This window comes from Drosophila tropicalis, unplaced genomic scaffold (genome assembly GCF_018151085.1).
Source record: "Drosophila tropicalis isolate 14030-0801.00 unplaced genomic scaffold, ASM1815108v1 contig_845, whole genome shotgun sequence".
NCBI classification, from domain to species: domain Eukaryota; kingdom Metazoa; phylum Arthropoda; class Insecta; order Diptera; family Drosophilidae; genus Drosophila; species Drosophila tropicalis.
In genome coordinates, this window is record NW_027173338.1 from 11,910,580 (window position 1) to 11,935,899 (window position 25,320).

Sequence of the window (25,320 nt, forward strand, 5' to 3'; positions counted from 1 at the left end):
TCATATATCATTCGCAATACACACTGCACGTTCGACAACGAAGTGTTTTGATTGTATTTGCGAAAAGTAGAATTTTGAATCGCGTTTGAATAGACACCATCATCCCACCAATCGGGAAATGCATCATCAACAAATTCATTTGAATCCTTTAGATCACGACCAGAAATTCTTGAAGTTGTGTTAATAGCCTGTAATATTAGTGTATTCGAAATTAATGTTAGATATTAGGTATTAGAATTTAGTTATTTTGCAAAGAAAAAATTATTTGTTTTTGAAAACGTTTATTAATTCATCGAATCAAAAATACGACAATTTTTGAAACAAATATTACTTTTATTCATATTTCACCATACTTATTCTTTTATTCTATTTTAAAGTCGCAAACCAAGCGAATTCATGAAATTTTGGTAATTATTTTACATAATAGCTTTTAATTTGCAATTAAAAATATTGAAAATGTGAAAAATATATCGTTAATACTTATATTACAAACAGAACTTTCGTATTATGAAGTAAGATATGTATTAATGGTATAAGTTTCGGGATCGGGGCTGCTTACATTTGATGTGGTCCAAGTCCAATCGTTTGGGTTGGCATTCTTTTTTGTTAGTACGAAACTCTCCTGCTTGGCTCTGGTCTGAAGTGGAGTACTGTGAGTTAATGCTTGCGGCGCGTGCGTTTCCTGACGTTCATCAACCATTTCTATATTATAGACATGATGTTCGCTCTCCGTTTCCTCCTGATCATATTCATCCACAAATTCCTCTTCGAATTCTTCTTCTTCTTCAGCTCTATTTAAGGATAAAACTTCGTATTCTTCGTATTCATTATGCAGATAGTTGTCTGTAATCTGTTGAACAATTTGTGGTTCTTGGCCTTGCATCTGCATTGCCCGTTGAAGTTCACTGCTGGCTCCCTCAGGAGGTTGTATGGACTGAAACCATCTCATCTCTCCATTGACATTGATAGCCTGAATAATAAAAAATAAATACATTAATAATAAACTGATGTTAGTTTAAAATCATTGGCACCTACAATCACTTGTTTGTCTTTTGAATTTCCCTCCAGTTGTGGTAATTGCCAAACAGTCGAAGTGTTCGCTTTGATTACGGGTTTTATCTTTGGCTGTGCTTCTGGCACTTTGACAGGCTCTATATCTACAAAGTTAACCTCTACTAGTTCCTCATTTTGTGGCTCTGTCTCCGGTTCCGGCTCTGATTGTATGACTTCTACTTCAATTAAATCGTCTAGTGTTTGATATTCCAGCTCTTCTTCTCCCTCATCTTTCTTTGGGGACTGGGACTTTTTCATCTCTATTAAAGATCGATTAAGTCGCTGGAAAGCATGTCTTACTTGGAAATGACGGTGTAAATTTGATTTTCTATCCGAACTGTATCCGCACACGTTACACTTGAACTTCTTGTAATTCAGGTCCTTACTGTCTACACTCTCCTGCTTGATTATATATTCAATCTCCTTAATCTGTGCCTCCGGCTCGGGCTCCGGCTCCTGCTCTGAAAGAGTCAGTTCTACTTCTTCAATTAAATCGTCCAGCGTATGATATTCAAGCTCTTCATCTTCCTCTTCCTCTCCCTCGTAGTCTTTCACTTCACCCTTTTTTATTCCTTGCAACGAAAGACTTAATCGACGCCAGGCGTGCCTTACTTCGACATGACGGTGCAAATTTGCTTTCCTATCTGAACTGTACAGGCACAAGGAGCACTTGAACTTCTTTTGGTCCTTTTCTTGATGGCAGTGCACAGACAAGTGTCGCCGCATGTCGTAGGGACGATTTGTAATGTACTTGCAGCCAGGAAAATCACATCGCGTTAGCTGCGATTTGTTAACAATATTACCCTTTGTTGCCTCCTCCAGATTATATTGGGGATGCCGTGTGCCAATGTGACGCTTTAGATTGGTAGCCTTGTTGGTGCTGTACAAGCAAACGACACATTGGTGGAGCTTGCGTTCCGATTCTTCGCTGTGTCTGCTTTGGGACAAAAGTTATAGTTATGTAGCTAAATACGAAAACCGTCTGGGCCTTCTCGCTCACTCTTTATGTTACCTTCGCTCATGACGCCACAAGTTGTAGGCACGATTGGTTCGGTAGCAACATCCCTTCACTTCACATTTGTATTCTCTCATCCCACTCGATGGACTTTTATCGTCACTATCATTGCTATTTACCATCATTATTTTTTAGCATTTATTTTAATTTTTTTTATTTCTGCTTATTTCAGTGTTGATTAAGGCTTCCGAGTCATTCATCGATCTGGCAGCTCGGAACTTGAGATGCCAGATCGCCAGAAAACCTTTCGAGTAGTGTTAAGCAAGTGGTGCACATATTTCAGCGCTGTATTCGAAACTTGTTTATTACCCACAAACATTTACAAAAATTATATCATTGGAATTTTATTTTTTAATAAATGTAAAAATGTAAAATGCTTTCGCACTATCTTCTGCTAATACTGTTTAACTCTCTATTCCACACAGAGTAGCTAATCATTGACCCACCTTTTTACCTTCGTCGGCTCCCAAAGTTCATTATCCTCGTCGCTTTGTAATTTTACTACAGCAGCCAAGCACACACATGCGCCTTGCATTAGCGGCACAAATGCAGCCGGTGCCGGGTTATTCATTGAGTTTTCTCTGCCATTATTAATGAAAAGTCCTCGTCGCTGACTCCTCTTCCTTTCGGAAAGTTCGTCGTCTTGCTTCGTCTTTGGCTGCAAAATGTTGAACAGAGTCCTTGCAGTTAATTTTTTTCCCCTTCGTTTTTTGTGGGAGCTCAGTTGCAAGTCGACAGCTGGCCAAGGCACACGGAAAATTCGGAAAAACAAAAACACACATACACGCTCAATAAATGAAAGCGAAAAGCTGAAATCATAATTATTAAAAGTGATATATTATTTTTGGCCCCATAAGCCACAGAATACAAAGAGAGCGTACGAGACCAAGAGAGTGTAAAGTAAATTTCAAATGAAAAACAGGCTTGTCGCGTTTGCTGTTTCCATTAAAATAATTGTAGAAATATATCCGGTTGCTGTTCTCACCCCCAATCCCCCATTTAGCCATAAACAACCTCCCCCGAAGGGTTTTAATTGGTTAACCAATTATGATGTTAGTCTGCCCCCGCCCAAGGGTTCCCTTTATTTTCATTTGACCCCCCATTATGTTTCTGAATTGGCATAAATTCATTTATAGGTCAAACACCCCCCAACAAAAGTTACCAAACCCAATATGCATCTGTGTGTGTGTGTGTGTGTGTGTGTGTGTGTGCACTTCCGGTTGGGTGGCACGTAACGGAAATATGCACCAACTGGAAACAGTGGCCAGCACTTTTTCAGCCATCTTTGTGTGCAGTTTTAACTATTTCATTTTTGTGCAAGGTTATCAAGTGAAAAACTCAACCCAAATGAAAAGCGTTTTATGTTTGTTTATTTTGTTGTCAAAATTTCCCTTAAATGTTCTCCGAAACGTGCTGTTAAAGCAAAATATGAGAAACCAAAATCCAATTAGAAATTGTTCAACAACAAAATATCCAAATTGCCCATTTTGTTTATACTTCAAAAATAACAACAAATGTTTTCGATATTTGTTTCGTTTGCCCGCAAATTCTAAATAAACAATTAATATCTAAATTGTAAATGAAAATCTTGATATTAAACGAAAAGAATTTTGAATGCACTATGAAATAAAATGAGCTGAATAATTTGAAAACTTAATCAAAAAAAAAAAAAAAAATAACACAAAAATTAACTAATCAAATCAAATCAATCAAAATTGCTCTTAAATTTCAATTGGAATGAAATTGGGAAGAGGAAGAAACTTTCTCTATTTCAAAAAACTAGTTTATCGGCTTGGAAAAATCAGTCGGGAATGATTTGCTAATGTCCTAAAGAGAGTTGCTTGGCCTCATTCAAATAGCTGATCCTACCAAATATGTTAAATAAGAAGAAAATGCAAAAATATCCACTACTACACTACATATGAATATGTGTATAGAAAATTCTAAAAATATATGTATGTAGTTTCATAATATTGCCTTTTCGCACATGATTAATTCCGATCACTCACTTTTCTATGAATAAAAACAAACGATTTAATTAATCACGAAAATAGTGTGAAACAACAACAATAATTGCACTTGAAATACTATCTAGCAAAAATGAAAATGTTGTTTTTTTCTTATTTGTGTTATTTTGGTTTTTGCTGCCCAGCTCTGCCCTGGAGGTTCTACGACAGCAAACTCGTTCAATTGCTGCACTCAAGAGGAAATCTCAACTCAAGGTAAGCGAAGTGGATCTTAAGGGGCAAGGGAAGGGTGGACCAACTTTTTCTGCATTGTTATCCATATTGACCGCCTTTGACCTCCTTGACTCGCCTCAGACTGTAGTGGGCACTTGCGCCAGATTTCTCTATTTGTTTTTTCTGCGGCAAGTGTGTAAAATAGATAAAGGTTTTCGACTTGAAAATATCCAAGGAGCTGAATGAGGTGGGATAATCAAGAATGTACTCAAAGAAATCCAATTAATTGAATTAGCTGATCGAAAAAACATTTTAAATTGTATATAGAGATTTGTTGATAGATAGAAGGGGGCTTTTTCTGACAGCCTGGAATATATCAAAAATACGGATTTATTTTAAGAATTATTATTCATTTTTTTATATAAAACCATGATGTTTTATTCTTGAATGTCTTCAATTCCAATAACTTTCTTAAAATAGCTAAAAATAAATTTGAGGATTTATTTGATATTTTCAAATTATAAAATATTGAGGCTTAGCAAAAAACTATTTCAAAGGCAGCAAATACATAGATAGTTAATCGAATTCATTGTTTTATTTGTAGAATTTACAATTGTTTTGCATCAAGTTTTGGTAGAACTGCTTGAACGGGTTAACCTACTTTTGATGCCATTGTGTGTATGCGTGTTTGGTCTCTACAAACACCCCGTTTAGCCGTACGCTCCCTCACTCTTTCCCCTTTTAACACATACAAAGAATTTGATTCATTTGCCTTTGCATGTTTCGTTTGAAATGGGGAAAAAACTCACACACAGACACACCAAAAAGCGAGAGAGAGAGAGAGAGAGTGCGAATAACAAAACACAGACACATGCATAACTGGCAACAACGTCGTCGGGGTCACCACTAACTAAAGTGCAGTGCCCTCAATTAAAAGGCATAAGGGCCTCAAGGACAAAGCCACAAACAGCTGGTACCACTGCATCTAGAACGACGTTTTTTTTCTTTTGCCAAGTTGCCTCTTTTCTTTAATTGCCAACAAACATGGCGACCTGCATTTTCCTATGCATGTATGTCAGTTTGTGGTTGTGTGTGTGTGTGTGTTTTTCTGTGTATATCTTACATTGTATTTTGATTTGTGTGGCTTGGCACTTTGAACTGTTTGGAGAAAGGCTCTCAAGCAGCTCGCGCTTGGCCTTGCTGTGTCCCCAAAATGGGGGAGATCCAAGTACCTCCTTTAGGCCTTGGCATCTCAAAGAAATGAATAAAAACAGGGCATTATCATCGTATAGTATATACGTATGTTTATGCTCTTTATGACAAGTCCTCAAGGAACTATCTTCATGATTCACTCTGAAATACAGATTTGACTTTCCTAAGGCGATTGAATAGTTTATAAGCCCAAATTTGTTCGTGGCTGAATTAGAAATGTCTATGCAATGTCCATGTCCCAAGAAAGTTCTTCATCAAAGAAAAAATCATCGAATCGAACTCTTATTGTTTCAAAATTTCATTTCAAATTTGCATCACATATACAACACGATGGGAAGTACAAAACACATCCAATAAAATGAAGTTGTTCTTTCGCACTTTTAAATAAACATAAATCAAACAAATTTTAATCGAATTAGTCGTTTTGGCCAACTTCTTAAGCACTTACCAGTGGACTGGGCCACTGTGATGCATCATCTTGAGATATGGATGCTTGACTTTTTTGATGAGTGTCTCAATTTATGCCATGTTTTTGTGGGTATGTTTTTTTGGTTCGTCTCGCATTGCTTTGGCCTTGTCGTCGTTGTCTTTGCCTGGCCAAGGACAACACAGGAGAGCACACAGTGCGTGTGTGTGTGTATCTATGAGTGGGAGCCACAAGTCGTTGGCAAGGACAACAAGTGCACTCTAGGTATCCTGCTGAGTGCATCAGCATCAACCGGATGTGAGCATCAACCTTCGGCAGAGGTGAAGCGACAAACCTAAAGCCAACACCAACAATGTGTGTATGTATGTGTGTGTGTGTGCGCTTTACGTTGTGGCTGAATGTTTGGTCAGGCGTGAAGGTAACAACAAATGTGCAGTCCAGAGCCTGCCCTCTCTCATTCTCTCTCTCTCCAACACTTTGTTGTTTGGTGTTGTTACTGCAATCTTGACATTTAATTATCTGCTGCTTGTTGCTGCAGTTGCTGCAGTTGTTGCTGTTGTTGGCGTTGTTCCGTTGCTGCTGTGTGTCAAGGTTTTGTTGCTCTGCTGGATGATGCCCAATCAAGGACTTCTGCCTTAACACAGCAGAGTGCTGAACATGTTTGATTATATTAAATATTCATAATTGACAAATGGTTTATTTTTTATATTAATTCTTAAATTCTAATCACTGCTTTGTTGGTTTAAATGCTAATAAACTGATTACCAAAAACGAAGAACTTTTTTAACAAGAAATACGGAGTTGTCTATACAAGAGAGCTGCATTGTTTTTTTCCCAAAAGAAATAACAAGTTCGAATTCGTAAAATTAATCAGATGATCCCATGGGTGAAATTTAAGCTAAATGTTTGTTAACTTGATTAATTGCTTTCTTTGTTAAGTTCTGTGTCATATTAATCAGATATCAATGCAAAGGATAAGCAGAAACTATAAGATTTGTAAATCATTTGTGGGTAATACTTAAATTGAACAACTTTTTAGCTTTGCCTTATTATCTAACAAACTAACATGAAATGTTTATTTCTTATTTCTTACTAACCAGTTGTCGAAATGGAGCGATGTGAAAGCCAACGAAGAAGGAGAAGGTAAGTACACAAGGAAAACTAACATAAACGAAGCCGCATTACGTATACGACATGTAGCCCGTGAAACGTGCGCCCTCAATTCTGTATGAAAATTTTACAAGATTTTGCAATTTGGAAAATTGGCAGGGAAATACGTGAAAGTGCTAAAAACAAATTAAATGATGTTTGATATGTTTTTCGTTAAATTTTGCTCATTTTCTTCTACTGCCATTTAAATGTTTGAGTGTATGGATGCCTGGTCATAGCTTCTCTTAATTAGGCTCTAGTCGGCACGTAGTCGAGAATTATGGTTGCATATTGGGTTAAGTATAGCCAATTAGTTGCAAGCTCTCATTATGCTGGAGGATAGGAAGGGGCAGCATTGCACAAGCACTTGAAGTTGCTGCACTTGAAGGAAGCTTCAGTTTGTTGCAGTTCAGTTTGGTTCATACTTTTCAGGTCAATCAATAGCATTTCAATGGGTTCATGTTTGTGATTAGTATGCCAACCGTGAAACTGGCTCACGTGTCCTAGTGTGTGTGTCCTAGTCTATGTGTGTGTCTGATTATACAAAATGGCGACTACAGCATGGTTGACGCCATTTTTTCCCCTTTGTGTGTCTGTGCTTGTGTGTGTGTGTGAGTATTTGCCACGACCTACGACAATTTGAAGTAAAGTCTCCTAGGTAATGTCCTGCGCAGACTCACACCAAACCGTGTGCCTATGTGTGTTGGTGTGTGCACTTCCCTTTGTACGTGTATGAGAATCAATGAAAGTTCAACGCACGCTGCACAAACAACTAAAGGAAGAAAACAAACAAAACGAATTGCAAGTGAGAAAATGTTTTCCAAGCAGTTGAAAGTTAATTAAAAATTTATAAGCCAGTTAAAGGCCAAATCACATGAGCAACTTGACTTAAATTTAAATGCCCTTAAATCACTCATCAAATATAGAAAACCGAAAGCAAACATAGTCGAATCTTGTATTACCTTTCTGTGAATAACTTCTATCTATCTGAATATTTCATTCAAACTGGGAAGCTCACTTTTCTCTTGAAAAAATTGATGAGCACTATTTATCTATATCGTCAATGTTTAGTAATAATTTTCTGATCTCAAATTGGAAACTAATTTAGCTGAAGGCCCCTGAATTTATAGTTGAAAGTAATTTTTTTAACTATTGCAAGTACAAAAATTAATAATAGTTATCTGATGTAAAGTTATTTATTAATAGAAAGCGAGTCAGTTATGGGTAATAGTTAATTGATTGTTAGGGGGAAGGACTGTTTAGAGTTTAAATGGTTTGACTCAGTTGTACTTACTTATTTTTTATAATTTATTATTTTAATTTCGATTCTTTCATGTAAAAACTGTGGTTTATTTCCGACCGAGGATTTATTACTTTAAAAACTGTAGCATACCTTTTCGGGCCAAGCATCATAAATCTAGAAACAAGCGGTGCATATTTAAGGGCGCGGGACATGCATGTGTAAATGAAATACATGCCTGTGTGTCTATATGTTTGCATTTGTGTCTGTGTGTGTGTGTGAAGGTCGTAGATATGCATTGATTTGTTGATATAGAACGCAAAAACTGCAACTCTGTAAAAGGGTGTGTGAATGTGTGTGTGTGTGTGTCTAGGTGGGCGTGAGTTTTGGGTTGAGTCGATGTTTGTTTGTAAGCATTTTTGATGATAGAATCCAATGTCATTTGAAATTAAATGCCAAAAACTGAAAATATATACACCAAACCCACACACACACACGCATACAGACGCAGACTTTCACGCACATTGACACACTCGTAGATAGTAAACTTTTGTCACTCCGAACCAACATAGAGAGAGAAAGGAAAGCCAAATAGAAAAGGGAGGAGAGCAGTGTCCTCTGTGTGTGTGTGTGTGTGTGTGGGTGTTTGTTGGTATGTGTATGCATTGTTTTTAATATGTATATGCAAAAAACAAGCAACAATTGACCCAGATTTCAGTTTTACCACCCTGAAAACCCATCCAAACCTCTTCTCTTTTCACTTCTTCCTCTCCTCACTTTTGTTGTTTGCTTTTTATACCCTGTACGTAAGAAATGACAGGGTACAATTGATTAGCCGTAAGACTGAATATTATCAGTTCCTTAGGTCAAGAACATATGCATCTGAAAGGCTCAACCCAAACATTCAATTTTTAGTAGCTAAATCAAACAAAGCTTTCATTTAATGTAAGTAATTAATATTAAATAGTTATCCCTACTTTTTACAGGGTATCAAAAAATAGAGTCCCTCAGCTAATGCATGAAATGGTTTTTCTATTTGCTTTTGGTAAATTATAATTTAATTTGCATTTCACCCAGCGGCTTTATTGGAACAAGAAAAGGATGCTTTTGCCCCCTCTCACCGCCACCGCCCATTGCATTCCTCCTACCTTCTAGCCTTATGCATACATATCTGTGAAAACCAAAGCAAACAAAATTTAATGGCAATTTGATAATTTCAATGGGTATCAGGCTCTGGCCTTGAACAGGATGAGAGGGAGAGAGAGAGAGAAACAGAGGAGGACTGACGGAATATTCTAGTTTCTGTTGTTGTGGTTGTTGTTGTTATTTGTCTGTTTCCCAAGGTCGGACAAGTTGTTGGTATGTACTATAAGTAACTCCATTATCTATGCCAGACATCACTTTAGTCAAATGCCAGAGTTTTAGACATCCATGGATAATAGATTTAACTTTTAACACGCCATGAAGACAAAGGAAAGAAAACGATGGGAATGCTGAATGAAAAATATATCTCTTAGGTGTTAAATACAATTTTATGATACTTATATATTGTGTCTGCCAATTTTAGACGAAGGAAAAAAATTGCATTTTGTCAGTCCGGCACGACGGAAATCAGTTCTGGCCCCCATACTGAATAAGATCAAAAATGGTGTCGATGGCCCGGATTTGGCTGAAAAGAAATTGGGTAGTGAGAGCAGCGGCAGTGGTCACATAGCCGTCCAAATAGAGCCAGCCAGACGTGTGAAGGTGAGCAACAATGAAAACAAACGCCTCCAACTTCAGTTTGAAAAACTATTGTTTCTCCTGCTTCTCCAGCGGCACAGTATTCACGGCATGATGGAGGAGGAGAACACCATACGACCACATCAAGAGATTCGACAGCTCACGCTGGAGGAGAAGAAATTCCTTTTGGCTGTGGAGCGAGGCGATATGGCTGGAACTCGACGCATGCTGCAAAAGGCTCAGGATACGGACTATATCAATGTGAATTGTGTAGATCCGCTGGGTCGCACGGCATTGCTAGCCTCAATTGACAATGAGAATCTCGAAATGGTTCAGTTGCTAATCAATTACAACGTCGTGACCACAGATGCTCTATTGCATTCCATATCGGAGGAGTTCGTGGAGGCTGTGGAAGTACTCCTCGACCATGACAATGTGACCTTTCAAGATGAAGGCAACCATGTGAGCAGAACTAAACATAAACCTAAACCTAAACCCTAAGATAATACACAAAGGCTTTTATTTAAGATCTAGCAATAGTTCCATTCTAGATTTAATGTTCGATCTACTCTTTTTAGAGCTGGGAATCTGCTTCAGAGGATACCTCAACATTTACACCCGATATAACACCCCTGATATTGGCCGCCCATCGTGATAACTATGAGATAATCAAGATCCTGCTCGATCGCGGTGCTGTCCTACCGATGCCGCATGATGTTCGTTGCGGTTGCGATGAATGTGTGCAATCGCGGCAGGAGGACTCACTCAGGCATTCCAGATCCCGCATCAATGCCTATCGGGCCTTGGCCAGTCCCAGCCTGATAGCTCTGTCCTCAAAGGATCCCATTTTGACAGCATTTGAGCTGTCATGGGAGCTGCGACGTTTGAGTTTCCTGGAACATGAATTCAAGAATGAATATCAGGAGTTAAGGAAACAATGCCAGGACTTTGCCACTGCCCTGCTAGATCACACACGGACCTCACATGAACTGGAAATATTGCTTAATCACGATCCCACCGGACCGATCTATGAACATGGTGAACGTATGCATTTAAATCGCCTCAAATTGGCCATAAAACTAAGACAAAAGAAGGTAAGTTGCTGGTGAGTCCTTGCAATCTTTGTCTCAGATAAGCAAAGACAGTCCTCTTCCTTTTTCAGTTTGTGGCCCATTCGAATGTTCAGCAACTGTTAGCCAGCATTTGGTATGAGGGGTTACCTGGCTTTCGACGCAAAAACATGGCCCTTCAGGCTGTGGATATCATTCGTATAGGCATATTGTTTCCCATCTTTTCGTTGGCCTACATATTGGCACCCTATTCGAGCATTGGCCAAACCATGCGAAAGCCCTTCATTAAGTTTATATGCCACAGTGCTTCGTATTTTACATTTCTTTGTGAGTCGAATCCTGTGGGAGAATCTTACTAGAAATTCACAAAAGTTTCGCTCTTCACTTACAGTTCTTTTAATGCTGGCTTCTCAGAGAATCGAATCCTTTATTGGTGGATGGTTTTTTACCGATGATATTAGCATTAATAATCCAAGCACCGCCAACATCAATCCGCTCAATAAAGTGGAAGAGGAAGTGCCCACGAAACGTGGGGCCAAGCCCACTTTTATTGAATGGCTAATCCTTGCCTGGGTTAGTGGCCTCATTTGGAGTGAAGTGAAACAACTATGGGATGTTGGCCTACAGGAATATCTGAATGATATGTGGAATGTTATTGATTTCGTGACGAATTCCCTTTACGTGGCCACTGTGGCTTTGCGTGTGGTTTCCTTTTTTCAGGTGAGAAAATCCTTACATCAAATACACATGATTTTCAGAACTTCAAATTGTTTGCTTTTTCCTTCGTTTGCAGGTTCAAAAGGAAATGATTTTCAATTCACAGGCCACCGATTTACCGCGTGAGCGTTGGGATGCATGGGACCCAATGCTCATTTCGGAGGGTTTATTTAGTGCGGCGAACATTTTCAGTAGCCTCAAATTGGTGTACATCTTCTCGGTGAATCCACATTTGGGGCCACTGCAAGTGTCTTTATCGCGCATGGTCATGGACATCATGAAGTTTTTCTTTCTGTACGTTTTGGTCCTATTTGCCTTTGGCAGTGGTCTAAATCAGCTCCTATGGTGCGTATATTTCTGATTTCCTCTATACTTTTACACTCAAATTCATATAAATCTGTCATGAAATGTAGGTACTATGCAGATCTGGAGAAGAAACGCTGCCCCGAGGTATCTCCAACCAGTGTGCTCCTTAACATGAATGGCACAACAGATCCGAATGCCTGCATTGTCTGGCGAAGATTTTCCAAGTAAGCAACAACAAGAGTCTGTTATATGGTACTCGAGCAAGACTGTTCACTTCTTTGCAGCCTCTTCGAGACGACTCAGACATTGTTCTGGGCTGTATTTGGTCTGATCGATTTGGACAGCTTCGAACTAGATGGCATTAAGATATTTACACGTTTCTGGGGCATGCTCATGTTTGGCACTTATTCGGTAATCAACATAGTTGTCTTACTCAACCTGCTCATAGCCATGATGAATCATTCGTATCAGCTGATATCGGTGAGTCATTTGAGTCGATCAGAGCACAGTTCTCCATGGAACTAACTTCATACTTCCAAAGGAACGAGCTGATGTTGAATGGAAATTCGCCCGCTCCAAATTATGGATCAGTTACTTTGAAGAAGGTGGAACCTGCCCGCCGCCTTTTAATATCATTCCCACACCCAAATCCATTTGGTATGCCATCAAATGGATGCGTCGTGTGTTTTGCAGCGGTTCATCGGCTGCTAGACGCGAGCATTTAAAGACCATAAGAGTGAGTAGTCTATAGACAACTTGATGCAAATAAAACTTGTGTATTTCGTTTCAATTTGTAGCGTAAGGCTCAACAGGCCAGCGATCGGGACTTTAAGTACCAACAGATAATGCGAAATCTGGTGCGTCGCTATGTCACTGTGGAGCAACGCAAGGCCGAATCTCAGGGTGTTACAGAAGACGATGTGAATGAGATAAAGCAGGACATATCCGCCTTTCGTTGTGAACTGGTTGAGATACTCAAGAATAGCGGCATGGATACAAATGTAACCGCTGGCCAGGGCGGAGGTACTCCCAAGAACAAAATCTCCATTTCACTTGATTTCATTCACAATTAATTTCTAGGTGGCGGTGGTAAGAAGAATCGTCAAAAGGAGCGTCGCTTGATGAAAGGTTTCAATATAGCCCCACCTGGCTCCACAGGCTCTTTGGCCCCCGTGGCTGAATTCTCCACCTCCTTGGACAACTATGATAATCAGCATGAGATTCTCAGTTCAACCCTATCAACACTTTTTACACCAAATTTCATGCATAAACGTCATCATGGTGGCAACGGTAATGGCAGCACGGGTCCAGGTGGTTCCGAATCACCAACGACACCCACACAGAGCAATGGCTCGAATGCTGTTGCCGCTGTTGGTGCAACCAAATACAACAAATCCGCCTTGAAGCCCTATAATAAGCGCATTGCGGGCCACAAAAAGCGTTGGGGTGAGGTCGAAAATCTAAAGATTTTTTCCATAACTAAATGCTATCTTTTTAGGCACTCTTATTGAGGCTGCCAAAGTGGGTAATGTTAGCAAAATGCTTGGACGCTCAAAATCAGAGGATTCGGTCTGTAATTCATCGCACAATTCAACACCAGTTCACGGTCAGGTAAGGGTGACATATGCCCAGAATTCGCCACAGCACTCGACCTACGGATATCATGGGGAGCAGCAAAATGGTAGTGGATCAGCCACAACGACAACAACACAACCACCACCACCGCAACAGATCACAGCTCCCATTACAACGCACTCCAGTCATGTAGGTGTGGGATCGCATTTTTTTCATACAACTGGCGGTAAGTCGAAGCAAAGTAATTTGGTAATTCTTCTATTTTTGCCCAAATAAGTGTGCTACATATATTAGCTCATTCTATTGTGTGCTCATTCTTATAAGTATGCTATGAAAAGCTAATATCTATGCAAATTTCAGGACTCACTGCTATTGCTGCCCTTAAACGTAAACGCAAAAAGTTCTCGTCTAGCAAAAATATATGTCCAGTCACCGAATCAGTGGGACCTGCTGTCAATGCTGCGGATTTGCTAAACGATAAGGTAAATCCATCAAAGATGACCGCCACAAGATATAACTAATTAATGTTCAAAAACTGTTCACAGACCTTAAAACGTGTCTCTAGTTATCCGGCAGCTACAGCCGAGGGCGGTGTCCAGCATAAAGATCCAGCTCAGTTGGTCAAACCGCGGCGGCATGAGCAAACACAAAGCCAACATGACTCGGTGGAGACATCAACATTTACACTGTCCATTGATCCATCCAATACATCGGTCAACTCAAGGGAACCATTGATTAGTAGTGGTTGTGTCTCAACCATGGGGGCCATTGGCTGAGCAAACACAACAAACTTTTAAACACACGCCCACACACACACACACACGCACACAAAGTAAATTAGACCTAGTTACTAACTACAAACATATACTGCACCAGATACCAAAACAGACAAAACTCAATTTTATTTGAAAACACAAATGGAAAATGGCAGTTTTCGAAATGTTTTGTTTAGTTTTAGTTTTAATGCTTAGAAGTTACAAACGTTTCACATTATTTGTTGTTTACTTTGAGATAAACCCTTTCTTTAATTTAAGTAGATAAACAAAAGCTTTAAATGACCAATATCCCAGCAAAAACTTGAATTTCATTTTCCGTTTGTGTTTTCAATTAATGCCTACATAAACAAAACACACTGATACAGCAAATACTTGGGCAATATCTATCTAGACAAATACACTTACCTAATACCCTAACATAGCTACCTTATTCCTAACTAAAACTCACCATACGGCACTGTACCTTTTACCTACAACTTGGCCTCCATCTGTTAAGCCATTCAATTTACCTATCGATATCTCTCCCACTTCAACATATCATGCAAATCGCTTTCTACACCAAGAAAAACACACGAATTTGATACATATATCCCTCGGTTAATTTCCAAACTTTCCCATATCCATATCGATGTTAAACGTTGCCTTAGCATGAAAAGTATTTTTTGTATGCAATTATTAACTACAGTTAAAGGATAAATGAAGTTATAGACATAAGTTTTTGATGAACGTACATACATACATACTTAAATAGGGCAAGAGCTGTGTATTTGTTCGATTCGACAACAAATTGAAAAGTGGATTTGAATAAAAGGATTTGTCTTTAAGCAAGCAAACACCACACAAATTTTATACACCGATTTTAAGAACGAAACAAAGTAAACAAAACAAAAGATAAGAGATGATACCACAATAATCAAAATGGCATACTACTTACCACTAATGTGGATCAATGCTTATACATACATACATATACATACAAATAAATATAGATCCATTCGTCTAGTAGATCAATGGATCGCAATATATGGCATTTCCTCCACTCGAATTTTAGCGTTTACATACATACAATTAATTAGTATTAGTATTAGAAGATGAACATGAATACTAACAAAATTTTAGATGATTTTTTGCGTTCTATGGTATAAGCAAAACGAAATTACATACACTTACTATACATTTGTGTTATAGAAATTGTGTTTGATAGGTTTTTAGATAAACTTAGTGTTAACCATTAGCAGCACTAACTAAATACACCAACTAAATACCCCAAGCATAATAACGAATGATAACCAAAGAAAAGATCACCTAAACGAATGCAATACAAATACAATGAATACATCTACCTATAAAACATATACATATACAAATATCGTTGATACTCATAAAACCAAAAACTGATATTGTCCGGCTTAAACGAAAAACAAAATATGTTCCTACATAGAAATGGTCCGACATCAACATAATACATAAATACATATGACGAAAAACATAAAAATAATATTGTTATTTGCACGGAAAACAATAAACCAAATAAATATATATATATATTTAAAAAAGAAAACAATATTTACGAAATTTCAATTTCAGGCTCGAAAGGATTCTTTAACTCTTGGAGTGGGTCCACAGTTTATTTTATTCTTTCTTTCAGACTTAACTTTTGCTCTCTTTACAACTAAATGCGAACGTTCACTAACTGTCAGATCCAAAAGGCTCGAGTAAAACCTATCAATCCTTGGCACTCGCCTCGTACTCCCCCGTTCGGGGTCTGGCCAAGCCAGCTCTTCAGTGTCTAAGCTAAACTCGAACGACGAGGACATGCCACTGGATCTCTCCATGGCCAACAATCTGTCGCCAGTCTGTGCTCCACCCGACGTCATCACCGAATCACCTCGCAGCATAGGTAATCCCCCATTACAGAGATCCATGGCCGTCTTTGAATCGGAGGCCACCCAAATGTTCCCCACTTCCTTCTTCGGAATTTGATCTTTCAACCATCTGTGTGCATGCCAATGTCAACAGTGCACTTGGGAGCTTCTGTGTCTTTTCGTTGCAAAAAACAACAACTAAATTCTAATTTTTATCATATAAATATTAGTTATTCGTCAGTTTTAGCTTTCATAAACTCAAATCAAATGTTAAAATTCATGTGTTAAATAAAAGTCGCTTATTTTTTTTTTAGGTATTTTTTGTATATCGCATTTATTTTGAAATTTGTTGTTGTAATGTTGCTGTCGTCGGTCATATATGTATATATATATAATCATAATCATAAACAAATAAATCCACAAATAGTACATCGTAATCGTATTTTGCTAATATAAATGTTTCTTTATTTATTTTCTCAACTTTTTGCATTATCCGTCCTGCCTCTTCTTTATCCTCTTGTTCCTCATCGTCTTCGCTTTGTTGTATATAATTATAAAGATTTCCTTTTTTTTTGCTTTGTCAGTTTATTTATGTAAAAAACAAAATAATGTATGTATATATATTGTAACCATTTACCGTTGTAAACATAGAAACATATATAATGTATTTGTTTTATTCATTCATACTCATTATTATTTCATAGATTTTTGTTGTTTTAATTTGCCATTTAAGCAAATGGTTTGCATTTTTTTTTTTGTTTTTGTTTTGTTATATTCATACGATCAAACATTTGATTTTTGTCATTACATTTTCATAAATTTCATAGATTATTTCACATTAAATGCTATGGAAAGAAACAATTACATTTCATATATATATATATAAAGATTTATTTTTTTTTTTTTTGAGTTTTCTCTTTTTTTTTTTAAATTTATTTAATTAGAAAAATAATAATAATTGGAATATAAATCACTTTGCGTTGCATTAGCTATAAATTTCAAATATTTTCATATAATATACTAAATTATTATTTGATTTTTTTTTTAAATTTTTTGTTTCTCTTTTGTGTAAAAAATATATATATATATGTATGTATATATAAATTTATGTGTGTGTGTGTGTGTGGGAGTGTGTGAGAGCCTTTGCGCTAGTTGGGACTGCTATAAAGACAAGTTATAGAAAATTCTCATATTGAATATTTTGAAATCATTTCTTGGACGAAATGTCGATCGATTGTTGAATAATTTTTACAAAATCTTGATATTTAATTCGCCGTCTGTGATATAGCAGCCCTAACTGAATGCCTATTCCTTTCGTTTCGTTTAATGTATTAAATGTTCATATATGTATAGATGTATGTATGTATGTAATAAATTGTTTAATAATTCGTATAAAAAGGGGTTTGGTTTTATTTTTCTTTTGTGAGAATGAAAGAAGCGTACGTATACACGTATATATATGTATATATGTATGTATGTATGTATAATGTATCAGGATCATGCGCTGGATGAAGTCTTAAGGGACGAGCGAAAATGCATTTAAAATCAGTTTGAATATTATTCAAAAGGAGTTGTTAAAATTTACAGTTTATGGAATGAAAAGTTAAACTGAATAGTATGGAAATAATTACATAATTCTCTCTGAATGTTGGTAGAATCGATTTCAGCCCGTTTAACATATTGATGGCGCATAAACCTGATGTATGTATACTAGGAATAGAGCATAGTCTAATAAATTCATACTTTTCGTTATTCGTTTCTTTTTTGTTTTTCTTGGAGGAGGAGGAGAGGGGAAGAGAAGTTTACACATATACATACAACAATAACACGGCAAACAGTTTGAGAAGCAATTCGTATTCTTATCATTTCTTTTGTATATATATTTTTTGTAATTGGGTTTGTTTAATATATATGAAAAAGGTAATTTGTGATTGAATAGGATTGTTGATAACAGAATTAGCGTTTCCCTGAATGAAATCATCTATAGTAAATCAAAATTTCATGCCTTGAATAGTGAAAGTATAATGAAATTATAACTGAAAAAGTAGTAAAACAACCACTGCAGTTGAATTGAATGTGTTAACAGGGTTAAAAGGGAAAAGTCTTGACTTCCGTCCTTCGAAATAGCTTTGTCCCGCTTATCAACAATCCTATGATTTTGTTAAGACTTCTTTTATGATCTAGTTTTGTATTTTTAGTTTGTTTTTAACTTTACAAGAATGTTTTCCCTTTCTTTTTTTTTTTTTTGGTTGCACAAACTATAGCACATATGGAGATTGTATTTTTCTTTTCATAATTGTTGGTTTTTTGTTTTTGTTTTGTGTAGCAACAACAAATAGATATTTTTTATGTATAGGGCGAATACCATATTATTTTGTTTTTGTTTTGTTATAACATTTACAAACATTTATATATATATATATATATACTCATAGTTGTGGCTGTATGTGTGGTAATATTACTTAATTTCTCTTGCCGTTTCCGGTTAATGTTTGGGTAACGGTTTCAGTTACGGTTTCCCTTCCTTTCTTTTTTTTTTTTTTTTTGTTGTTTTTTGTGTACACATTTAATACAGTTTAGTTATTGTTGTTTTTGTGGATTTAAAATTAGACAATATACAAGTTGTTTGTTCTTGTTTTTGTTGGTATTGTTGGTTATTGTTGGTTTATATAAAAAATACAATAATAATTACAGCTAATTGGTTTTGTTTCGTTTCCCTTCTTTGAGACATAAAGTGGATTTTGTTGGTTTCGTCGGTTTTGTTGTTGTTGTTGCTTAGGCCCTTAGCATATTGACCAACATGGCCACCAGGAAAGTGACGACTATAAAGGAAACCACAAAGCAGACAGCCTTCTCCTGATCACTGAGACGCTTTCGACTGCTGTACAATGACGTTAGTTTGGCCATGAAACGACGCAGCGAAGTGCCCTGGGCAAAGGACGACGATATTGTGGATGACGAGTGGTGGCTTGCACCACCGCCGCCAGCCACGCTGTTGCTGTTAATGCCCCCACTGGAAATGGCCATGCCGTGCGTGTGATGGGCATGATGCATATGATGAGGATGATGCATGTGATGCTGATGATGCAGATGATTGCCACGCAGGATAACGCCCGTCGATGCTGCGGCTCCGCTGGACGTACCACTCGATGAGCCAGAGGCGGAGGAGGCTGCCGCCGCCTCGCAAGTCTGCTGATGATGGTGGTGATGATGATGATGGTGATGCATGGGATCGCCGCAACTATTGAATTGCCCAGATAACTCCTGTTGGAGACGTCCGATGGCCAGAGGGTCGGCACCGACACCGCTGCCAGTGCCACTGATTGCCGAAGCACTTACCGATCTTAAATGGAGACCCGCTGCTAGATGTCCATTGCCACTGGAGAGCTTGCGGCTGTGCCTGCTCTGACTGCTGTTGCTGATTGGTGACATATGACTCAAATGATGATGCATACAGCTGGCCGTTAGGGGATCCAATTCACTGGGCACCTGGAAGCGCATCGGACTCGACGGCTGGCCATAAAGTGTCTCTCCGCCGGCTGTTAGGCGCACGGGACACACACGAAATTGATAGCAGGTTCCTGCTGCCAGATTGTCAATGGTAAATTTGGTCTCAGGTCCTCGATACAGTTGGCAATAATCCTGATTGGGTAGGTTCAGGGGAGCACCACTTGATGAGCTGCTCGTTGTCCCCTTTGAGGATCCGTCCGTCGCTTCGAGGTCCACCACAGCGTACTGTAGCTCATACTCGACGCGATCGTGGAAGGTGTTCTTTGAATGCTGCCACTCCAAAGTCAATTGCATGCCCAATTGTCCGGGCATATCCATTAGGCAGACACTCGATTCATGCACCACACGCGGTGGCTTGATGTTCGAGGGCAAGGTGGGACTTGTCTCGAACACAAATTCCTCAGAGTAATCTCCATTACCCGCACGATCTGTATGCGCATAGATACGGAAGGTGTAACTGGTTCTTTCCTGCAGTTTATGCACTTTGCACATGCAATTAGTTCCCGCGTAGACAGTTTGGAACTGTTTGGCCCGCGTCACATACATTTCCACATAGTATTTGGTGGATGAGGCAACCTGCTTGCCGCCCTCACCCCACTTTAGTTTAATGTAATTGTGACCCGAACCACTGCATTCGAGTCGTGGCGGCGCCGGAGGGGCTGGTTGTGTGGTCAATTTGGCATAGGCACTAAAGGGTCCAGCTCCCATGGCATTTACCGCTTGCACTCGGAATTTGTAGCTAGTCTCGGGCATAAGGCCGGAGACCGTGTATCGAGTACAGGCATCGGGAGTGGCTATGGTCCTTTCACCATATTCAATATTGTACGAACGTATCGGGGATCCATGGGCCGCTGGTTGTGTCCAATTGAGAGTGACCTCTTGGGCGGTGAATTCGTAGCCCTGCATTTGAGGAGCTCCGGGCACAGCAGGCGGTGTATTGACACACACCACATCCGAGGGTGCACTGGAGCCGGCCGAGTTGATGGCTAAGACGCGGAAAAAGTATCGGGTATAAGGCGTTAGATTCCTTAGTTCTGCATTCGTCTGCAGACCCTGGTAGCAATTGTGAAAAGCAGACCCTTGTGGCTCTGCATCTTCGTCTGTATTAGGGGAATCCTCCTCGGCGTCGTTGTCCTCTTCCTCCAGCCGTTCTCCAGCGGACTCCTTTTTTTCTTGTAGCTTCGCTAGGCTGGCACTTTTAAGCAAATAGTTTTGTATAGGAGCTCCATTATCTTGTTTTGGTGGCTGCCACGATACACTGACGTTGGTGGCCGATTTCACGTGGACACTAAGCTCCTCGGGTGAGTTGGGCGGAGCTGCTGCCGCCTGGAATCTCAGCCAAGGCGACCAACTGCCAGCTCCAATGCGGTTAATGCCACGCACTTGAACCTCATAGTTGGCACCTGGCACTAAATTCTGGGCCACAAAATAGTTCTGCTTGCCCCGGAAGACCACCTGTGGTGGCTTTACTTCATCTAGCTGTCGCAATTGAGCCTCTAATTCCAAGATGGGCGCTCCGCCATTGTATTCCGGTTGCTGAAGCTTCACTAGGGCGGCATATGGCGTGGGCGGATCAGTGCAATGTGGGATTGGTGGGGCTCCTGGAGCCACCGCCTCTGTAGTAATGTGTCCAATGTCCGAGTAAGGACTCTGGCCAGCAGGTCCTTCGCAACAGGCACGCAATTGATAGGTCGAGCCCGGTTGTAATCTCTCGCACATGGCTTCCGCCTCGGCACCGCTGTAAATGAGCTCGAAATTGCCGCCACCAGGACTCAGTTCCAAGTGATAGAGTAGTATATTGGCTCCCCCATTGTCAGCTGGCGGATCCCATTTGGCCTTGAAGTGAGTGCCATGGATTTTACCCTTGGCCTGAGGTTTGCCCGGCCTGCCCGGACGCTCAGCCAGTGTGGAATAACTAATCTCCGTGGACCAGGGCGAGGCACCTGCTTCGTTTTCCGCTCGCAAACGGAACTGATAGCTCTTCGACCGCTGCAAGTGGAGGCATTCGTGGTGCAGATCAGCGCCCTTGTAGCTATTCAAAAAGCCATGACCCGAATCCGCATCCTGCATCTGCAGCAGAAAGTCTCCGTCCTGCTGACGACGCTCCCAGAAAAGTTTTAACGAGTTCGAGGTACTTCCATGAAGTTGCGGTGGCTTGGGCGCTCCTGGTGGATTCCCCGCCGTCGAGTAACTGCTTATGCTAGAGTATAGCGATTGACCCACCTCGTTAATGGCCGCCAAACGGAAACTATAGACAGTTGTCGGCTGCAACTTATTGATCACATAGTGTTTAGTCTTTAGTTTGGCCAGTTCTACAAATTGCCACGGTTGACCCTTTCCTTCGTCGTATTCCAGCAAATAATGCTGAATGGTTGAACCATTGGCCGGGGGAGCTTGCCAACGCAAATTGATCGAACTCTTGTTGCGGCTAACCAGTTTGGGCGGCAATGGTGGATCTGGTTCACAGGCTGGTGTCCTAAACTCTGTGGGTTCACTGACTTGGCCCTTGAATTTCTGATATTCCACTTGCAGACGCACTAGATAATCCTGACCGGGCTGCAGATCCTGCACTATACATTCATAGGCCTCGCCCCGATATAGACTCTTGTATTTGCATTGTTTGCCCGAATCACTGAGGAGGATTTGATAACGCAAGTCTCGTATATTAATGAGTACGGAATCCGTAATGACCGGCGATACCCAAATTATTTTAGCTGCCCTCGAGCTAACATCAATCACTTCGGGTTTCTCAATGGCCGAGATTTGATCTACTATTGAGGATTGGTAATCCTCCTCCTCTTCTTCTTCGTTTTCACCTTCAGCCAAACTGGAATTATCTTCACCATCGTCAGAGGTGCCTACAGAACTTGGTCCTGGTCGTTGATGCTGACCGTTTCTATGTTGTTGCTGCTGCTGCTGTTGTTGTTGCTGCTGCTGCTGATGCGACTGTTGCTGCTGCTGCTGTTGCTGTTGCCGCCGTCCACCATGATGATGATGATTGTTGAGATGTTGAGGCAGGGGTAGAACACCCAGGGGAATGTTGTTGTTGCTGTTGTGATGGCCATTCAAATCATTTGAACGACGCGGCGAAGGCGAATGCGTGGGCGTAGACACAGCAGAGTCTGAAACAAAAAATAAGCGAAAACAAATTAGACATATACACACAGGCTTAAATGATGATAATGCACTTACTCAGTTCTCTTTGCTTGTCCAGTTTACGCAGAAGTTTGGCATGTTGCCGCTGGCTGCGCTCATCCCGATAGTTTGGCGGCGAAGGCGAGTGCGGGGAATGGGAATGTTGCGTTGCTGGCTGCTGCTGCCCCTGTCCACCACCTGGCGGCGGCACTTGCTGTTGTTGCTGCTGTTGTGGTGGCGGCGGTGGGGGCGGCAAATGATAGTGTGGTGGTCCATTGCCAGCTGGTCCCGGTGGTGGATAACCAGCCACTGGCGTATAGAAATGCGATGTTCCATTGGCGCTTATCTATAGATAAGAAGAAAGAATACAGGAAACGAAAATGTTTATTAATTTGCCGGCAAACACAAGATTAAGATAAATTACTTTGAATACAACTTTTGTTCTATTTGCCTTCGCGGAGCTATTTTCCTCCATCTTCTTTCGCTTTCAAGCCAAGTAGACCTATCACCACGTCACCTTAACACGTCGCAGAGCACTATCAATAACCAAAATATGGTATGGTTCTTTAAAAGCAAAGCTGATAACAAACAACAAGAGTTGCACATTAAATTGGAAAGTCGGCTTGGATGATACCGTGTATCAAATGTGTAATGGTATATGAGCACTTCACAGAGATGTAAATTTACAAAATTTCATGTTCGATGGTAAAAAGAGAAAAGGACTTAATTTCTTCTACAAAAGAACACAGCGGTACAATAAACAAATAGATAAATACATTTTTTGCATATTTCTAGTTTGATTTAATGCAGGGATGGAAGATATGTAAGTGTTGCCAGACGTGGGCATTGTAAATTTAACAGTATCATTTGCGAGCTCAGCTGTTAACAGCCAACTGTATGTTAACAGTGCGCGGTAAATAGCGCGCACTTTAAAAATTTACCTATAATTGGACATGCCCATGTGTAGAAAACTAATTCTATGTAATAACTTAAAAAACATTGCAACAAAATTACTAGGCAAGACATAGATATGATTGATGTCTAATTTCATGCCTTTGCAATAAAACGTCGACGGTAATTTGGGGATAAATTAAAGCCTTTAACAGGCAAAGATTAGCAAAAACATAAAACCAAATGGGCCATATTTAATGACTTTTGCTTTTTGGCGAAAAAATTAAGATAAATAAACTCTTCTGACTGAGTTGGTTATAGTTGCATAACAAATGCAAGAGATTCCAACCAAGGAAAAGCTATGCAAATTAGCATACAATCAAATTATAAACCATTTCAACACGGACCTCGACGTCGACACACACACACACACACTCACACAGGAAACTCAAAACTCTGGGCAAATGTTAAATTAAGTCAAGGAAATTTTGTGTTTTTCTTTTTCTGTTTTGTCTCGTTGTTGTATTTTTCAAAACTCAACCGCCGGCACTTTCATTTCAGCAACAAAGCGTAACGACAACACATGTGGTGAAGGCGGACAGTGGGGGGTGGCAGTCAGGCGCTTGGCCTCGGTAGCGGATGAAGTTGTTGTTGGCGCTGGCATTAATCAAGTTTTTTTTCTCTGTCTTATTTCTTCTGGCATATTAGAGTTATGTAAAATGTGGCAGCAGCAGCAAAGTTCAAACTCAAAACTAGAGTTCAATTAAAAGGCAAACGGAATAAGCAACAATGTTGCTGCACGACCAGAAGCAATTGTTAATGGATTGCAGTTTATAGATAAACGTCAGTTACAACAACAACAACTACAACATTAACAACAATGAGAATAAGTTTCCCTCCTACAAATTGTTATGCAAATAAATTGTTTAAAGGTAAAATACGTATATTTTGGCTCCCGGCTGACAGTTGGCTAGCAACATTGTTGCCAAAATAGTTGACAGTTATTTGTTGCCGCACAGTAGCAACCTTTTGAAAACAATTAGCAACCAAAATAAAGAAAATGACGTTCAAGAAAATAAGTTAATTAAAATTGGGAAACATTTAAAAGGTCCACAACTTGACAACTTTAATTTAGAGTCTTCGGATACGTAGTTTCATATTAGACAAAGCATTTAAATGTTTATGGAATATTTCTAATGAGCCATAACTATCTTTTAATTATCATTAATTTAAAAAATTCCAAATAATTATGTACAACGCAAAAATAGCTGCTTTGAGAAAGCAACATCAATAAAAAATGTCAACGAAAACGTATTAAAAAATTATTCGGGGGAAATGTGTAATTAATAAATAATTATATAACACAAATGCAATTCATTTAATTGAGAGATTGATAATGCTAATAATATGATAAATCACATTGGGTTAGGCCGAAGAGAGGGAAGTTGGGCAATAGAATTTCATTTGAAATTATAAA

The 25,320-nt window shown here is 39.4% G+C and overlaps 3 protein-coding genes across 7 annotated transcripts in view; 1 reads left to right on the top strand and 2 right to left on the bottom strand.

Moving 5' to 3' along the window:
- Nucleotides 1-411: 411 nt before the first annotated feature.
- her (hermaphrodite) lies at nt 412-2,256 on the bottom strand. Of its 2 annotated transcripts, none has more exons than XM_068294602.1 (3): nt 2,066-2,256; nt 1,036-1,990; nt 412-970 (listed from the first exon to the last, which is right to left on the bottom strand). In XM_068294602.1, exons 1-3 carry the CDS (start codon nt 2,191-2,193, stop codon nt 506-508), a joined length of 1,548 nt encoding a protein of 515 aa, XP_068150703.1. In that variant the 5' UTR covers nt 2,194-2,256; the 3' UTR covers nt 412-505. The 2 variants fall into 2 exon arrangements, with proteins under 2 accessions (XP_068150703.1, XP_068150705.1); XM_068294604.1 differs by having other exon boundaries at nt 1,036-1,987; nt 2,066-2,255.
- Nucleotides 2,257-2,938: 682 nt separating this feature from the next.
- Trpgamma (Transient receptor potential cation channel gamma) lies at nt 2,939-15,338 on the top strand. Its single transcript, XM_068294546.1, has 17 exons — nt 2,939-2,968; nt 4,221-4,290; nt 6,988-7,030; nt 9,844-10,022; nt 10,092-10,460; nt 10,577-11,092; nt 11,161-11,395; nt 11,460-11,788; nt 11,862-12,130; nt 12,199-12,315; nt 12,376-12,571; nt 12,633-12,827; nt 12,889-13,114; nt 13,172-13,537; nt 13,590-13,892; nt 14,027-14,148; nt 14,212-15,338. The coding sequence occupies exons 5-17, from the start codon at nt 10,110-10,112 to the stop codon at nt 14,440-14,442; spliced, it is 3,456 nt and encodes a 1,151-aa protein (XP_068150647.1). The 5' UTR covers nt 2,939-2,968; nt 4,221-4,290; nt 6,988-7,030; nt 9,844-10,022; nt 10,092-10,109; the 3' UTR covers nt 14,443-15,338.
- Nucleotides 15,339-16,749: 1,411 nt separating this feature from the next.
- mtgo (miles to go) overlaps nt 16,750-25,320 on the bottom strand; it is a 117,462-nt gene continuing 108,891 nt past the window's right edge. For 3 of the 4 annotated variants that reach the window (XM_068295666.1, XM_068295668.1, XM_068295667.1), the window contains 2 exons: nt 23,010-23,298; nt 16,750-22,939 (listed from right to left, as the gene is read on the bottom strand). In XM_068295666.1, the coding sequence (XP_068151767.1) occupies nt 19,083-22,939; nt 23,010-23,298 (4,146 nt within the window). In that variant the 3' untranslated portion in view covers nt 16,750-19,082. Of the gene's footprint in view, nt 22,940-23,009; nt 23,299-23,376; nt 23,741-25,320 lie in introns of those variants that run through there. The other variant, XM_068295669.1, reaches the window with a different exon arrangement.

Bases quoted from the DNA above. Each gene is read 5' to 3' on its own strand.
- Trpgamma (XM_068294546.1), top strand. From the start codon at position 10,110: ATGATGGAGGAGGAGAACACCATACGACCACATCAAGAGATTCGACAG. The intron at 12,131-12,198 runs GTGCGTATATTT...CATGAAATGTAG, and splicing joins GGTCTAAATCAGCTCCTATG to GTACTATGCAGATCTGGAGA. The intron at 13,115-13,171 runs GTACTCCCAAGA...ATTAATTTCTAG, and splicing joins AACCGCTGGCCAGGGCGGAG to GTGGCGGTGGTAAGAAGAAT.
- her (XM_068294602.1), bottom strand. From the start codon at position 2,193: ATGATGGTAAATAGCAATGATAGTGACGATAAAAGTCCATCGAGTGGG. The intron at 1,991-2,065 runs GTAACATAAAGA...TTTGTCCCAAAG, and splicing joins TTGTGGCGTCATGAGCGAAG to CAGACACAGCGAAGAATCGG. The intron at 971-1,035 runs GTAGGTGCCAAT...TTTATTATTCAG, and splicing joins CAAAAGACAAACAAGTGATT to GCTATCAATGTCAATGGAGA.